This window comes from Electrophorus electricus, chromosome 24 (assembly GCF_013358815.1).
Source record: "Electrophorus electricus isolate fEleEle1 chromosome 24, fEleEle1.pri, whole genome shotgun sequence".
In the NCBI taxonomy this organism is placed as follows: domain Eukaryota; kingdom Metazoa; phylum Chordata; class Actinopteri; order Gymnotiformes; family Gymnotidae; genus Electrophorus; species Electrophorus electricus.
In genome coordinates, this window is record NC_049558.1 from 3,567,501 (window position 1) to 3,585,537 (window position 18,037).

Consider the following 18,037-nt stretch of genomic DNA (forward strand, 5'->3'; position numbering starts at 1 on the left):
TGTGCGTGCAAGTGTGCGCGTTGCACGTGTGTGTGCAGACTCACCACAGGATCCTTTGTGCTGTATATGGATGTGCTTTTGCAGGGCACAGCCCATGGCCCTCATGTGGCATTGGCTGTTGTGGGTGTGCCCATCGCTGCCACACACAGGGTCCTGTGCTGGAGGGCACGCATCAGGGCACTCGCACACGGCCTGACCGTTCTTCACCACGCACGTGCCACCAAAGTCGCAGGTCTTCTTCAGGCATGGGCTCGGCACGTTCAGGTCTGGCCCGAGGGGCGGAGCAGAGAGACACGGGAGTTAGCGAGAAGGTCATAGACAAGGTCGAGCGAGCGGAGACAGGCGGACGGGGAGAGGTCAGAGGTTCGGGCAGGAAGAGAGCCAGAGGTCGTGGGAAGAAACGCAGACAGCATAAGTGATCATCTCGCAGTGGTGTCTGCTGGGGTGTATTCTCTTTTACTTTCTCTTTTCTCTGCTAGTTTTGCTCTGTGTGAAGTTTTGACATGTCTCGCTCATCCTAACAGACAGCCTAACTGACCACAGTACGCGCGCACACTCACACACACATCCAGAGAAGGGAACCAGGAACACCATGGACAAACATAGTGACACATTTGAGCATCCACAAACCGCATGTGCAAGTCTCACCTGCAGGCTTCCCTCACTGATTTTTTATATATATATATATATATATATATATATATATATATATATATATATATGAATGAGAGAGAGAGACAGAGAGAGAGAGAGAGAGAGAGGGAGAGAGAGAGAGAGAGAGAGAGAGAGAGAGAGAGAGAGAGAGAGAGAGAGAGAGAGAAATCCCAGATAGAGGAGTGGCCTGGTTAATAATTCAGCATGCAAGGCTGCTGGTATGATATATGAACACCAGAGAGAACATCATCTGGGCCTCTCTGTCCACAACAGCAGTACTGTAAGTTCATTACATAGAGCAGAGTTAGGAGGAGAAAGACAGAGCTAGACAGAGAGGGAGAGAGAGAAAGAGCAAGAAAGAGAGTGAGACAGAGACTAAGGAGGTAAAACAGCAAGAGAGAAAAGAGGAGAAAGCATGAAAAGGAAAATATATTCTTTAGAGGAAAAGAAAAGAGAGAGAGATGGAGAAGGAACTGGGTCAGCAGCGAACCAGCACAACGTGCAGCCTCCTCTAGCAGGGCTGAAAACCCTTTTCATCACTGCCTCATTATTTTCCAATCAGTTCTTTATTGTGAGGCTCCGTTGCAGAGGAAGACGCAGGCCGCTGGCTGGCGGGACGTGCCGAGACAGGCTGCCTTAGTGCCAGAGAGTGGGGCTCATTTGTTTTACTGGCGGTTTTTTTCTTTTTTAGGCGGGGCGGGTTGGTGACGTAGACAGGAGCTCTAAATGCAAAATTTTCACAGAATGATGAAGGAGTTGGAGAGGGGAGTTTAAAAAATGCAGCGATGCTTGATGCAAGCCTGACGCTCGGAGGGAGGGCGGGCCGTGGGGTTTGGTGAACGGCTCCGGCGCGTTTCTTTTCTGATTGATTATGCCGTATCCGTGCGAGTAGGCAGGGAGCAGACATGCCCACGTTTGGATGATGGCGCGTGACTTTGTTTCGGTAATTGTTTGTGTTGCCATGCCCAGCGGGATGTGTGTGTGCTTTCTTTATTGGTGTATATGCAAGCAGTGATCCCCCAGCCACTGTTTTTGCTCTGTGTGTGTGTGTGTGTGTGTGTGTGTGTGTGTGTGTGGGTGGGTGGGTGTGGGTGAGCGTAAGCATGAGCCATGCTGCCCGTGGTGCCATCATTACTGTAATTATTCCAGGATTATACGCCACTGTGCTGTCTGATCTCAGAAACAGTACTGATTTCATTATGAACACAGACGTACTCAGGTTAATACACAGATAAGTATCGGCCTTCTAATAAATCTGCAAAACATTTGTTTAGAAAACAAAAAACAAAACAGGCAATAAAAATGCCATTTTGATAGCCTCTCTCATCTCTGCAAACCACACAACAGCTAAGAGAGAACAAGCGTACTCCTCTGGCTGTTAAATAACCTGTATCGTTTTATCATCTCCTCTCAGAATTCAGCTTGCGGGTTCTTTTCAAGCCTGTAACCTGCACATGCCCCCTGACCCGAGGGCTGGGGTGTGCTGAGGCAGGGATGGATGTAAGCCTGTGATAACCCCTCCAGTACAGTGCTGTAATCCTGCCTAGATTAGGACTGGAGCCAGGAGACTTGCAGTAGACTGCTGCTGGAAACTCCGCAGAGTAAAACAGCCTTTATATCCGGCGCGCAACTAATTCTGTAGCATTACCCAATTACACACGGAGTTCCATACACATAGCCATAACAGACCTGTTAAAAGCAAACATGTTTATACACACACACAAGCAAACAACTGGGAAATGCAATAAGTCATCTTCCCAAACGTTACTCTACCGCGCCGATATGTCTTGTAGCAACCCAAGAAGAAAGGCACTTCTTTTCAGAGAAGAGGACGCTTCCGCTTCACAGCCACAACCGAGCAATTGATTTGTGTTTTGAAGGGGGGCAGGGATTAAAAACTCTTTTTAATTGGCACATGAGTTGGGAACAGTGGAACAGGACTTCAAAGGAAGCTTCACCGTTGCCCTCGCTGAGTGCCCATGCCCCTTCCGAAAGATTCTGATGACCCTTTCCCAGGGCCCAGCTCCTAAAGCAGGCCACTGATAGCACCTTGTGTCTCTCTGCTCTTTTCTTTCTTTTCACTTTCATTTGTTTACTCCCTCCGGAAGGGAGAGAATATTTTGCATTTATTAAGCCCAGAAAAGGAATGCGGGAAGAGAGTAAAGGGGGTCGGGGGTCTTTCTCCGAGAAATAATCTTACTTGCGGTTGCGATTACGGACTTTGTACAAACCTCCAGCAACGGAGGCAGGCTATAGTAATTGAGACGGCTTTCGTATTTTCTCGCCAAAAAACAGGAGAGAGAGACACTTTCAGAGGGGGCGGGAGCCGCTTTGAAGCAGCGGGCTGTCGTCGGTGAGGCGAGGTGCCGTGTCACGGCACCACTGCGCGAGGACTCGAGCCATAGCGGAGCCGACAGCCGCGATGGCGGCGGGGACGAGGATGAGGATAGGGAACGGGGCCGGGCATGGAGAGAGGCTGCAGGCCTCGGTTTGTGGGATGGAGTCAGGGCGCCAGAAAGCAAACGTAAAAGAAAGAAGGGAATGCGTAACAAGGATAAAAGAGGAGCTCGAGCAATTTCCGAAAAGCAGCAACGGGTAATGAGGAGGCGAGAGAGGGAGAGAGAGAGAGAAAGAAAGAGACAGAGAGAGAGAGAGTGAGAGAGCGTGCGCAGAGGCTGGGTTATTGTTATGATCAGGTGTTGTGGGCTGGGGGTGTTAGAGAGATGTGTCATCAATGGGCCTTCCCCAGATTCCACACACACACACACACACACACACACACACACACACACACACACACACACACACACACACACACACACACGGCGCAGGCCCTGTCACTGCCTACACACTGCCTCCTCCGATGTTTAATTAGCCCCTAGCTCCAGCACCCGGACGGGATGAGCGGGGGCGCACTGACAGCTCCCCAGGCTGCTCCTCTCCCAACACGTCGAACCTCGCCGCTGGCTGATTCTCCAGCGGGGCGAGCGGGCCGGGCGGGGCGCGGGGCTTTCGGCGTCCTGATCCGACACCCCGCAACGCGCGGAGGAGGCCGAGGCAGTTTATCGCGTTAGCGTGCGCACGAGGTGGAAGCCGCGCGCATCGGAGAACGAAGGCACTCGGCTAAGCCTTATGCATATGGAGATGGGCATCGGGATCGTGACGGGATTACCGGGAACATGGCAAGTGCGATAAAGCCGTTCGGCTGTGGAGAAGGAATGCGGCGGGGGGGGTTGACGGGACTTAGCTTCCACCGATGCGCCCAGTGAGGCGGGGTTGTGTGTTTAGCATTAGCGCCACGCAGCTGGCAGAGTGGTATGGTAGGCTAACCGGCTTCGTTGCGCTTCGCTATCACCGCCCCCGCGTTTCTGAGGTGCCCCGGCCCACTCTCTCCCTCCGCCCCCGGGGCCCTCTCTCTCCCCTTCCCTCTGTGCCACCCTTCCTCCCTCCGGCTTGGGGGAAAACATTTATTAGCTTGCCGACACGAGGGGAAGAGAGGGCGCGATGGAAATATTAGCGCGACGCGGGCAGAAACCCCCGGAGGGGCCGTTTGCTTTTTGACGGAGCACTTATCACCAGGCGATGGCTGCGAAGGGCATGCAAACTTTTTCCACCGCACATCATGAATTTAAACAAGGACGCAGTTCGGCCACCCTCCCCCGAGCGCAGGCGAGGGGACGGTGAGAGCACCCTCTACACCGAGTGCAAAAGTTCAAACGAAAAGAGCCACGGGGACACAACATCAGGAGCAGGGCGGAGAGCGAAGACGTGGTACAACTGCTGGCGTTCACCCAAAAATAACGAGCTAGACTGCACACAACAGGAAGGAGGTGACGGAGCTGGGTTTGTACACTGTGTTCTCCACGAAGCGTATTTAACACGCAAACAAAAACTGCACAGCCAAGCACACGCAGGCTGGTGAAGGCTCGCTTAGCCTGCACAGTGACCCAGATTCCCCTTCTCATGCACAGCAGGCCGCCGAGGGTCGAGCTAAATATACCTTCCCACTAGCCTGGCTGGCTTCTAATTGGATTCATTACTGTTCCCTCACTGCTTTATATGTGTAGAAACAAAACAATAAGAAACAAAGTATGTATATATAGACGATGTTGTTTTTGTTTACATATTATAAACAAAACAAGAAACTGTGTGTGTGTGAGTGAGTGCCTCCCCCCTCCCTTTTTTTTTAAATTTACAGCTGCTACACGAATACAGAAGCAAACGCTGAGCATTAATCAGAGGTTTGCCCAGGGCATTAGAGTCCCTCAGTCTTTATTCACCCACCTCAACATCTCCATGCTGGAACACGGTGTTAGTCTCTGAGTCACTGTGCTGGTGAAGAGAGGAGAGAGAGAGAGAGAGAGAGAGAGAGAGAGAGAGAGAGAGAGAAAGAGAGAGAGGAGAGAAAGAGAGAGAGAGAGTAGGAATGTAGTCGCTGGCCCTGAGACATACTCCCTGATTCTCTGTTGACTGTATTTGGGTCAACAGCATGTGTAGCATGAGTGTCAGTCTGCTACCTGACATGTCTGGCGAGAGAGATGAGGCTCTCGTACTGTATAATCAGCCCCACGCTGCTGCCCACGTTCCTGGCGAACTGGAGGCCTCTGAGACAGGACAGGAGCTGCCTCGGAAACACTGATCAGCTCCTGCAGTAGGTAGAAGTGTGCTGGACAGGCGTGTGCGTTAACCGCTGTGCAGCGCCTCGTCCTGCATCCGAAAAATCTACCCCTTACAGTGGGGGTATAAATACGGGCAGGTAAGGGATCGCGGTGCGCGCGCGTGTGTGTTTGTGAGACACAGCAAGTAAGGGAGAGCTGCCTGGGGAATTGTCAATCTCATGGATGAGAGTTTAAAAGCATATGGGGAACAAAGGTTCCATCTGTTCTCTCAGCAGGTCTCTGTCCTCCATCCTGCTGCTCCAACCCCCACCCAGCATCCGCCCACCTCTCAGTCTGTTTGATGGACACGCAGGCCTAACCTGACCTCATATTACAGGGGAACACAGTGGACACCGTATTATTTCTCGCTTGTTCCCAAGTCCTCTATCCCTTTCCAAGCCCTCTTGACATTTCATGCTCTACAGCTACCTACTAGGCGCCCAAAAGGCCCGAACGCTTCTCTGGAGAACCCGAAGCTTCCTAGTAGCACCCCTGTTCCTGATGAGGCATGGGAGCGCTGGCACAGAATGCAAAATCGCGGGCGAACTTTCAGCTGGAGCGGAGGGGGGGTGTGGGGTCTCTCTCCCGGCGAGCTGCTCCCCCTTCCGAAAAGGTCACGTTTGTTTTGCTGTTTGCAGCCGGTTCTGCGTCAGGAACTCTCCGAGGACGTGTGGAAACGTGCGAGGCAGTGTCGGGATCCAAGATCATCACCGACATGCTTTTAAACGTAGCGCCGTGCCTGTGACTATTCCCACCAGTGCGCACACACACACATACATACACACACACACACACACACACACGTGCGCGCAGCCTGGGCCGACGCTATCGATCAAAGTGTGACGACGGGGCCATTTAGATGCTCCATGTAGCGCCGGAAATGGCCTTCGTCTCGTCTGGGGATCTGAAACGTTGTTAAAGGGGTGGAACTCCTGGGAGCTGGAGGCACACGATCACGCGCGCGTGTGTGGGGGGAGCCATGGAATTATCCGCCACCTTGGCCACAGGTGTGGAGAGCAGTGCAGAGCTGTCCCCACGTACCTGCAGTCTGCACTAGCGCAGAGCCCTGGCCGCACCTCTCGGCTTGTGAGGTGTAAGTAATTCCGTTAGACATTTGCAAAATGTTGAGATCCAAAAAAAACATTTTATAAAAACCACATTTTAATTTGCTACTGGGAAAACTGAGAAGACCAAACCATTTACTTTGTCAGAAAAAAAGAAATTAAATAAAAATAAATAAGCACTCTGCCATTACACATGATAATTTATGCATCTTTTCACAAAGATTGCAAAACAATGCTAATGAATCCTGGTGGGTGATACTGGGGAGGAGAGAGAGAGAGAGAGAGAGAGAGAGAGAGAGAGAGAGAGAAAGAAACTCACCAAGGCAGCTCTGGATATATGATTTGAAGAGGGTTAGCTCAGATGGCGTAGAGATTCTGAGGGCATTTTGTGAGACAACCACAGAACCAGAAGGTCAGGGGTTCAAAAGGGAATGGCATGCTCTTTTCCATGCTAGGTACAGGGCTACAGTCTCAGGGGTCACGGGTTCAAGACAGCAGGGATGGATTCATCCAGACCAACACATCACACGCAAAGTAGAAGAAGTCCCCCGACCTTTTATGACATCACCTTGCTCGCCCAACCATGGCAGGAGGCCTACAGGGGCATTGGGAAGTAGGGGGCAGCAGAGAAAAGGGGGGGGGGGATACAGGGGTGGGGTGGCACTTCAAAGGGGGCCACCTGGTGAAGACCTACAGGTCAGTGGGGGGACCAGAGGCTGAACTCTCCCCAAGTGGCAATGGGTGGCGTGTCCCACCGCAGGCCCTGAGCAGACGTCGCGAAGACACAGAGACACAAAGAGACACACTGGAACAGAAAGAAGACACTTTAAAAGACAGCCAGCAAGGACATCTGGAAGCAGAGAGACAGACAGACAGGAGGGGGGGGGGGGTGGAGAGGACAGGGTGCAATGGGGTGGAGGACCGGCACTGCTGGTGTGACATGGAGGCCGTGGAAGAGACATGGGGTCAGTGACTCATGTCTTACACGCACTGGCGCGTGATGGTGGAGAATGGGCCCCTTTAATCGTTTAATCACGCGCGGACAAAAAAGACAAACACAAAGGATATATACACCGGCCATGGCGGCCCGCGTACATAAACGCCCACATATACACGCACTCGAACAGACAAAAGCACGCACGTAGTCCCGCCCTCCCCTGGAAGCCCTGCCCCCACTCACCACAGGGGCCTTGCTGCTTGACGGGGATGGGGGTGCGGCTCAGGCACTCAGCGCGCCGCCTCTCGCACTCGTTGGGGTACGTGAGTCCGTCCTGGCCGCACAGGGGCCGGTAGGAGCCGTCGCAGTGGATGGGCTCGCACGAGCAGCGTGGTCGCCCGTGCTCCAGTAGACACACCGCGCTGTACTTACACTCCTCCTTGCACTCCTCTGGGTAACACAAACGTGCACGCAGAAAAACACGCATCACCAAAAAAAAAAACCACACGAATAACGCTAACAGGCTACATGCTAATCAACGCTGACTGATACTCACTCAATCAGACGACTCATATTGACTCACTCAGGGGTTCTGAATTAATTACCATGCTTGATTATTTAATCAATTATCTAATTCCATTCAGATTGATTTGAATCTTTTTCTATTCACAGTTGTGTTAAGCTGTCACAGTCGAGCTGGAGTGCTTCATAATTACAGCGGCCTTTCATCGGCTCGAGAAAATCAGGGGACTTATTATGATATTGTACAAGTCAGTGCTTGATTTACATTTGATTGCATTACCCAATCTGCGTTTATGGATGTGACAAGCTGTACATGCTGATTAGAGCCGCGTATCATTGTCATCTGGTTTCTGTTCTCTAAAACTTCCCCAGTTTCACTTCACAAACAGTCAGTTAATGCAATTCAAACATACGATAATTGGCTTCAAAAAACGCTCCCACAAATGAATATTCATACGAAGCCACGCGTTCACAAACACACACTGTTACACTTGCCAGTTGGGCAACAGAAGCCCAAGCATAATGACCCCATCCCAGAAGACTGGGACCAGCCGCACACGGATTCTAACTGCGGAGTGAAACACGGTCAGTCCGCTTAGCTCAGGGGCGGAGTTTTGGGCCACCACGGCGAGGCGGGGGAGCATCGTTCCATCTGCCCTGGAGCTTCTGCCCTCATGGCGCTGCCAGCACCCGACAGGTGCGCTGTGTTGGTGGAGGTCGGTAACGCCCGGCGCCGGGAACCCACCTTCCTTCCTGCAGGGCCCGCTGTGGACCTGGTGCAGCTGCCGCCGCTTCTGCACAGCCGTGCGCTGCATCTGACACTTGCTGTTGTAGCTGCGCCCATCGCTGGCGCAGAGAGGTTTGGGGGCCGGCGGGCACGGCTCCGGCAGCACCAGTGCCTCCGGCTTGCGGGTCTGTGTGTTCACCACGCACAGCACGTCTGGGCCCCTCTGAAGGTCGCGGCACGGGTCTGATGGAGAGACATACACCGGAATAGAGGAAAAGAGAGAGAGAACGGGGGGGGGGGGGGGGGGGAGGATGAAGGAGAAAGATTGCTAATAATGCTAACAGGCTACACGTTGATCGACTCTGATGCGTAAACAGGAAAAAGAGAGTGACATCCTGCTTGAAGTAACACTGATATGAATGCATGGAGGAGGAAAAGAGGTAAGCGATCAAGTGAATCCTGTGTTGCCTTAGTTACACAGATGCCACGCCTTTTACAGATGACATCCGCACTGAGCCAAGTGTAAGGTCGTAGCGGCCATCGGGAATGACGGAGCGGCTGTCTCCGAAGCGTCATTTACCGAGGAAAAATCGTGCAGAGGCGAAATGCGCTGGTGACAGCTGACGGGAGGCGACTGATGGCTGAGAGGAGGCTGATGAGGCCCAGGTGCCCGTGGGGCACGCAGGGCGGGTGAAGGGCGCGTTGAGGCACGCCGAGCAGCGACCCCCGTCCCCCTAACAGAAATGCCATTTCACTTACTGAGATGGCGGCACAGTCACACCAGCCTCCACACTGCTCAATGTGGAGAAGAGACAAAGGACTCTTCAGCAAGCATCGCGCATCCGAACAATGCTAAACAGTGAAAGAGTCATTCAGAGTAGGGGAGGGAGGGAGAGAGCGAGTGAGAGAGGGAGGGAGAGAGAGTTATGAAAGAAATCAGCTACGGGTGGAAAGAAATACTAATACTGTTAAATGAGGAATAAAAACTGAAAAAAAGAGGGCCTGAAATAAACACTAAGAATAATGACCTACAGACCTTGGGTATAGAAGAACTATAGATAGAGAGAGAGAGAGAGAGAGAGAGAGAGAGAGAGAGAGAGAGAGAGAGAGAGAGAGAGAGAGAGAGAAGCAGGCAGAGATGGGCAGTGCCACTGGCAGGTCAGGGACTGTGGATCGGGCCACACAGGAAAACTCAGACTTAGACCAAAGGGATTCTGGTAATGCGAGCACTGGCTCAAGTCATACTGTGCAATGCGATCTAGCCATTATCACTGCAGAAAACCATTACCTCCCATTAACAGTGCCTGGCCAGGCTCCCATCCCAGCATCTCAGCTCAAACTGCCCCCCCCAGGGCCTGCTCTAATTAGCCAGTCGCAGGCAGCCTGCTCCAGCTGTGTGGATGAGCCCTCCATGTTGTCCTAGCCCTGGCCCTGAGCACGCAGGCTCGGTCCAGGCCAAGACGCCCATGCAGGAAGAGCCACTGTTTATCTGGGTTAGTTTGCATACACGGTCGGCCAGCGATTCGTGTGTGCATCCACTGACTGAACCAACAATGGCTCAATTCCCACTTCGTGTCTGGGTTTTATGGTGTACGCGAGCGTGTGGATACGGAACTACGTCAGACAGTAACGCCCGGCTGAGACAGGATTAAGGCACAGTACAGCCAACTGCCTCATACCGAGCAGAAGGTAAGGCCTCGCCCACGAGGTCTTAAAGAACCCCCACCCACCCACCACGAGCACCTACACCCCCACCGTCCCAGCCCTCCAGGGGGTGAGTTATCCCGGCCTACTCCCCAATCTCCTCGCCCTACCCCCTCGGAGAGCGCCTCGACGTCATCCATCTCCGGAAGCTCCCAGAAAACGGGAGTTGCTACTCGTGGCGATGATCTTTTCAGAATGCAAAGAAATCGCACATCACCCGCCCACGTGCACTGTGCGGGCGGGCGATGTGTGTACAGACATGAGGCTTTGTCCGTTTCTCCCGGACGGACACAACGCAGCCTTTGTTTCCACATGGTAGTCACTGAACTAGAAGTAGTCCCCTCTTTATTCCCAAAAGCAACTCTGCTTATTGCCTGTATTGACACAAGGTAGAACACAGCAGGATTCACTTTCACAAGCAATTTTCAGCTCTCAGAGATTCACGGAGAATGTCACCGATCATATTAATTCTGCTCAATTACATGCAGATGACATATACTAATTTCAAAAAGCAGAAACATGTCTTTTTTTGGCTTCGGAGTACGTGCCTAACCCGGGTGTCAGTTCCACGGTGATTGATGGGAGTGACTACCCGCATGCAAACAGCCCATAATGGGATTCATTCAATGAAAAACATGGTCACTCCCTAACTAAGCCGCGTCCTTAATATGCACGATTGTGGCTTTGAAATTTCTCGCACGACCTCCGCACCTCCAAAAACCCAGAGGAACCCGTATGAACACAACTACAGCGATCGAAAACATCCCGAATCACGCAGCCCCCGCACGGCCGGATGCGTCCGACACAGCACCGCTGGCGTGTCCGAGAGCGGTGCGACGCGCGTGCGGGGCTGGGAGATGCGGTCAGGCGCTCCGCCGTGGTGCAGAACCTTCTCGTGCGTACGAGGCGCTCTGCCCGCGCCACGCTAGCCAACCTGAAGTGGCTCGAATTTAATCAAAGAAGCTGGAATCTAAAATTCCACCAGTCGGTGAGGTGAGGCAGGAAGGAGTTGTCGTTCAGCGCAAAGCGATTTATCTACAATTCTCCATGTATTTTTAAAAAGCACTTCTGCACTTCCACTTCAACAATCCAACCTTTAAAATCTCAGAGGCTGCGAACACAGAATCAGAGCCCGACGCATACAAGGCAACCTAGTAAGACTATTAATAAAAATGTAATTAACTTACTCGGGATTCTTTCAACAGGCCCACTTAACTTCAGCTATAATTATACACATAATGCTTATGTTCCCAAATTAAAATGCATCTCTAATTTATCGCATTTAACACATCTCAAATGTTTATGCTTAATCTCAGTGTGGAGAAGAACCCGTAATGCGTCTCCCCGCTCGGCTAATTTAAAACACAAGGAGGAAAGCGCTCCATTAAGCCAACTTCCTCTGTGACTGTGTGCCAGTGGTTTTACTGGGAAAGCCTCCCCTGTTCACGTAACCAATCGCACAGAGGCAGGGACGAGGAGGGTCCGGCTCACTCACCGCAGGGGCTTGTGTGCTGCACGCGGATGTTCTTCTGGGTAGAGCAGGCCTTCGTGTTGAGCTCGCACTCGCTTGGGTAGTCGAGGCCGTCGCTGCCGCACACCACCCACTTGGGAACGGGCTCACAGCTCAGCGGGCACATGCACTTGGCAGACAGGCCGTCGGACGACTGGACGCACGTGCTGCCGTAGCTGCAGGTCACCTCACTGCATGGGTCCTTCAGGGCTGGGGGCACACGCGCACACACACAGACACATACACACACGCACGCACAGAGGTGGGCGCGAGGGGAGAAAAACCAGCATCACAGTTAAACATGGTATATGTCGAAGCCACCCCTGCGCCCAACCCACATCACAGCTGGTTCCGCCTGTGGAAACAGAAGCGAGAGTTCCAGTTCGATGTTTTTTTGTTTGTTTTGTTTTTTGTTTTTAAACAGAACCACCACAGCGTGGAGGAGGAACCTGAGCGAATATCCTGGCATTTGTCTGTGTGTGAGAAATGGGAAACCAGACAGCCAGACATTATGCCCGTTCTGTATAGAAACAGAGCCGGGATTGGCAGCCCAGGATGGTCCGTCGGCAGAGCGCAGCACGGCACAGCTTCTGATCCATCACCGGCCGATCCGGGCAGGCTGGGCACTCACTAGACGTTCCCAGAGGCTCCGGCAAGTCGGAAAGCGGGCCGCGTCAGCCCCTGCGTTCAGCCTTCAGAGGAGGAGGAAGCCGCGTTTCCTTCCAGACGACGACGTCTCTGTATTATGAAACACCTCAGCACTTAGCAATGACTCGAGTCCTTTTCTTCACCTGGCTGGAAAGAGATTCGCCTGAACTAAATATGCATTTGTATTTGTTCTGAAGAGCCATCCGATTGCTATCATTATTATATTTGCCACTAACTATTCATGCAAGGCACTGAGGTTAGCGTGCTTGTGTGTGTGTGTGTGTGTGTCTGTTTGCGCATTGGGGGGGGTCTGAGAGGGGCACCTCTGTTTCATTTCCTACAGTGCAGCAGGCCAGCAGGCTCCGTTATATTGCCTGTTATCACTCTCTTTGTCCATGCCTGGCGTTTTCAGCAGCGCTCCGTATCTGCTCACCGTCCCTCGCCGGATCATTTGTGTGCTTTTTTTTCCCCCATGCGATTCCGAGTCAACTCCAGTTGGCTTGTTTAGTTAAAGTTGAATCTCTGCTCGCCTCACGGCTCTCGGAAGGCCGGCCTCCGCGTTTCTTTTTCCTCCTTCTTGTAGTGAAAGGCACTAGCACACGTGTGTGGAACACACTCCGTGCTGTGTTAATGGGATCGCTGGAGCTTCCTCATGGCAGGTGATCAAAGCTCGCTCTCTGTGTACCTCATCTGTCTAAAAAAAGCTTCCTCCCTCACGCCTCTCGCGCTTCACAGCACTTCCGGCTCCTTCTGCCGAGCTCGCTAAAACGAGTGTTCTCCGTTTCAAAAAAAAAAAAAAAAGCCTTCTTCTGCGAAGGAAACAGTGCTAATGTAAGCTGTGTCACTTCTGACGAGCGCATCCTCTCTGCCTGAGACGCTCGCTCATTAGCGATGCCGCAGGAGCCCCGGGAGAGATGATGCAGGAGCTTGCGGGGAGACGATCCCCCCCCCACAGGGGACGCGCTCACGAATCTCAGACATGCGGCCCTTCACGGTTCTTTGCTGCTAGCGCCATTGACAACTTGGCTCTGACTCATCCCCTGTGTCGCCGTCTCTGTCTACTACGGAGCTCTGTCCGCTCCGTTTCCTGGCTGTATTTTAATGTATTTTAATTTAATAGCCGGCGGCAGGTGTTTTGTCACGGACTTTGCACGGAAGGTTCGTTCCAGACCAGCGCGGTCGAGCTGCACGTGTTCGGACATCCAGTGGATAAGCGGGTTTCACCCTGCAACTCCATTTGAGCCCAATAAACACGGCTTGCGGATATCCCCTCTACCCCTCCGGAGCTTCCGAGCGGCGGGGCGAGAGGGAGCTGCTGCCCGGAATGCTGAGAAGGACGCGCCCACCTCTCTCTCCCGCGCCAGCGCAGATAAGCCTTGCTCCCGGACCAGGACAAGAAGGAAAATTGCCGGCAGGAATGTGACAGGCATACAGAGGCGGGCGGCTCCCGGCAGCCGAGCAGGAGGGAGCGCTCGCGTACGGGAACGGGGGGGAAGGCACCTCCAGAGCGGGAGCCGCCTCCGCTCCCCCGCTTTCCTGCTAATTAACTCCTCTCACCCAGCCGAATACTGGCAGGATAAAGGTTTGGGGTTTTTTTTATATAATGAGAGAGGAAGCTGAGTAATAGTGCAGTGTAGGCACATTGGCACCCGTTACGGGGGAGGCATGGCGAGAGGGTGCAAACCGGACAGGGAGAAGGAGGGAGAGATGCCCCCCTCCACCAGAACTGGGCCGTGGTGCGTGAGCGCTGGTCCGGATTAAAGTGTAGTTTAGTGGGGGAGCTATCACCGCCCACCCTGCCCCTCTGAAGGCATCGCGTGGTAGCACACGCCCGATATGGCAGCCCTGGGTGACAGTATGAGTGTGTGTGTGTGTGTGTGTTGCTACATTTGTAAAGACCAAATTTTTATATTCTATTCACCATGCATTTTGCATGCAATAAACTTAGTAGTCTTCACTGCTAAATCTAAAAACGTGGATGTGTGTGTGTGTGTGTGTGTGTAAACGTTAATGAGAAAGATGCCGTGGGCAGCCCCACTCTGTTACTCACTACCTCACCTTCCAGAGCCTCCCTGGTACAAACCTCTTCAAGTCAGTCTTCCACACCCCCTCCCCACATCCAAACCCACACACTCCCCCACGCAGCCAGAGAGAGAGGACATGGAGAAAAAAGGGAAGACCCTTTCAGTACTTTCTCTCTCTCACACACACACACACACACACACACACACACACACACACACACACACACACACACGCTCCTCCTCGCCCCCACCAGTGACTCCTGTCATCTCCTGCTCTGCTGGGTGATTCATTCTTTTGATGTACTTCTTCAAAGGGCCTTATTTGACTGTGGCTGTCTTCCACTTTTACATGCTTCACCATTGGCACAGAATGCAGAAAAATTGGAGCACAAAAACTGATAAAACGCGCCACTCCGGGTGGAGCTCAAAGGCCATACGCTCCGCTTTGCCCATGCCACACGCGCCGCGCAACTTTGCGTGCATGCGGGCGCTCTCAGTATTCGACCCAGCGTGGGCGGGGCACGGGGCAACAGACTCTCGGAGGGTACCCCTGCCCTGGCCCTGCGCTCAGGCACGTGCGCCAGAGCAGGCTGGCAGAGCGCACAGCGGCAGGCAGGCTGCAGATTCATACGAAGGCTTGCGACAGCCATCGCAGCCTGGATCCTCAACACTGACATAGACGACTAAAATAACCGAGAATGCCGCGGCATGAAACACATACTACGCTTCCCTCTGCACAGCGTATGGTGACATGTTATGATGTGTTATGAGGCATTATGACGTGCTACACGTCAGGAGTTGTGTTAAGCTTGTAGAGCATTTTGGTAATATGGAAGCCACTTATTACCATGTAGTGAGCAACTGACAGTGACAGAAGCGCCAGACAGCGCGACGCACGGGTCAGCAGGACCCATGCAGCAGCGTCAGGGGCCGTGATGTCTGACCGTGGGCTAACAGGCATGCTGGAATATCTGCTTCTAATCTGGCACGTAGGAGGATGTTTCCTAAGTGCTGACGTGATGGTGAAAATCACATCTGGTTGTTTAAGATAAAAGCAGCATCTCTCGAAGGAAGTGCCAACCCTGCTTAAACACACTAACACAGAAAGCCAAACATGCATTCACATGCAGGCATGAACACAGAAAGGCAAACACACATGCACTTGCATTCATGTGCACCAACAAACACGCAAAGCCAAACACACATGCACGTGCATTTTTTAGTTGAATATGTCATGCCATAAACTGCCATAACCTAGTAATGTTTGCATGCAACTTTCTTGTAACCTACAACTATGGATTAGATGTGCTCTGGCTTGCTTCAGTCCTGATCTTGTCTGTTCTCCGCTGTGAGCATAGCAGAAGGCACAAGTACAGCAGTGCAGAGAAAATTCTCCGCAAGTCTTTGGTCCGTCCTCCACCTGGCGCCTCTCCAAGGTAGGGAACGCTCCAGAGAGGGTCACCAGAAAGCTGCCCCCTCCCACCCCCATGCCTGATGGGAAGAGCATTTCCGACACGCTACTCGGTTATTATGCTGTCTGTGTGCGTGCGCGCGTTCTTCAGACTCTATGAGAATCTGCTTTCTGCTGTGTGTAGGCCCATGTGCGCATGTGCCATCATGAAGGTATCTTGGCATGTGCTCGGATGGACTGATAGGACAACTGAGGCTAATATTCCTCAGAAGGGAGGGAATGGGACCGGACAGCAGGCTTATGATTCCGACGCAGGAGAGGAGCCACTGGACAAGGATCGATCGCCCAGCGAGGGCCCAGGCAAAACATGAAAACCAACAGCCATGACGTCCTGTGGGAAAGTACGAGTCTTGAAGAGGTAAACTGCTCTGAACCCTGCTTTGAAACGGGGTACATGAGGGGAAACTGATTGTTTCCTTACGTTGTCTACATCGATTCTGTTTTAAAGTGCTTTCTACAAACGAAATACATATTAATACACTCCCACCCCCAACCAATAAATAAATAAATAAATAAATAAATATATATAATTGTATTTTGGAATAAAAAAACTGTACTATTGTCTTGGAGTTCTCGTTATTGTTGCACTGTCAGTCGAAAATCGCAGCAGAGTTGGGAGGAAATAACAATGCATTATTCAGAGTCAAATGCATAAATACATGAGAAAACGTGAAACGGCCGCCGTCTGCTATTAGAAAGGAGAGTGTGGTAAATGCGGTCTGCTGTAATCTCCCTGATCTCCCCGCGATATTGCACCCTGTGCCTGGGCCCTGAGAAGTGATCAGGACTGGGGAGGAAGACGAGGGAGAGAGGGAGAGATGGTGAGAGAGAAAGAGACAGGGAGAGAGGAGAGGAGAAAGACAGGATTTGTTTAACAAGGCACCATAGCTCGTCGGTGAGCATTCCAAAAACACCGTTATCATCGGAGGAAGCCACTGCACGCCAGCACCGGTGCCTCCGGGAGACAGCAGCCCGTTCCCGTGGCCGAGTCACGCAGGTGCAGAGATCGCCGAGCGGGGCGTAGCTGCAGAGGCCGGCCCCCACCTCCCCCCAGGGGAGAGAGGCTTCATCGGATCGCCGTGGCGACAGGCCAGTGATGATGACGTCACCCTGTGACGGAGGCCATGCTGCTGCAGAGTGGCCAGAGTGGGCGGTGGGAGCGTGAACGTCAGCTGGGCTAAATATACCCAGCCAGGCGTCTGCGAGGACGTGCGCGGAGATCCTCCGGCAGATGGACTAGGGTAGTGGAGCTGGAGCTGACGATGAGTGTGAATACACTCCCATCTCACTGAGAGAGGTGAGGCCGCGAGGCGTGACTGTGCCTCGACGCTGCCACGCACACACAAACACACGTACACACGGTCCTGTATCACTATCTTTGTGGGGTGTTTCCATTGGCTTGTGTTACTGCAGCTAAAAAAATGAGTTGCCTGCAACTCCACTTAACCTCATACTTAACCTCGGTCAGCACTGGGAAATCTTTCAGTCTGTTAAATAACAGCTGCATTCCGGGTGTGTAAAAATGCATTACACACTCATACAGTCGTATATTCGCATACACTTATGCATGCCTAACACCCCTCCTCCTCTGCACGCACACACTCTGTTCTCCCCTTCACACACTGAAGGGGGATGGCGTTGGTGGGGCTGCAGGAGGGGCCTCACCGTCTGCCCACCCCACCCCGTGACCCTCCCGACCCACCACTCGTTCATGGCCGTAAGGGGGTCGCGCATGCTATCCAGCGCTAGGCGGTGTTAGCGTTAGCTGCCACAAAACATCAGGGAGGAAAAGTAGACCACGACGGTCCACGGTGGAGATCGTCTGAATGTCTCACCCCGAGGGCACGATCCAAACTCGCTTTTATATCCGCCGTGCCGTGTGCCGTGCAGAAATCATATTGTCGGGTGTGTGTGTGTGTGTGTGTGTGTGTGGAGAGGGGGTGGGGCATGTGGAGGTGTGTGTGTGTGGGCGGGGGGGTTCACATGCCTCCACCTCTCAGTGTGACCAGTGTGTAATGATGGGGAAAAAGGGACGTTGCTGTGGTGTGGATGAGGGGCTGGTGGGGGTGTGGTTCAGCTCGGTCAGTGATCCCAATGTGCAGATGAGGGATAAAGGAG

The 18,037-nt window shown here is 52.7% G+C and overlaps 1 protein-coding gene across 7 annotated transcripts in view; it reads right to left on the reverse strand.

Annotated features, from left to right (window-relative positions):
• The window catches only part of agrn (agrin), a 154,630-nt gene that overhangs the window by 44,177 nt on the left and 92,416 nt on the right, over nucleotides 1–18,037 (reverse strand). For all 7 annotated transcript variants that reach the window (XM_035522440.1, XM_035522436.1, XM_035522437.1 and 4 more), the window contains 4 exons: nucleotides 11,762–11,986; nucleotides 8,581–8,805; nucleotides 7,557–7,763; nucleotides 45–266 (listed from right to left, as the gene is read on the reverse strand). In XM_035522440.1, coding sequence (XP_035378333.1) covers nucleotides 45–266; nucleotides 7,557–7,763; nucleotides 8,581–8,805; nucleotides 11,762–11,986 — 879 coding nt within the window. The remainder of the gene's footprint in view (nucleotides 1–44; nucleotides 267–7,556; nucleotides 7,764–8,580; nucleotides 8,806–11,761; nucleotides 11,987–18,037) is intronic.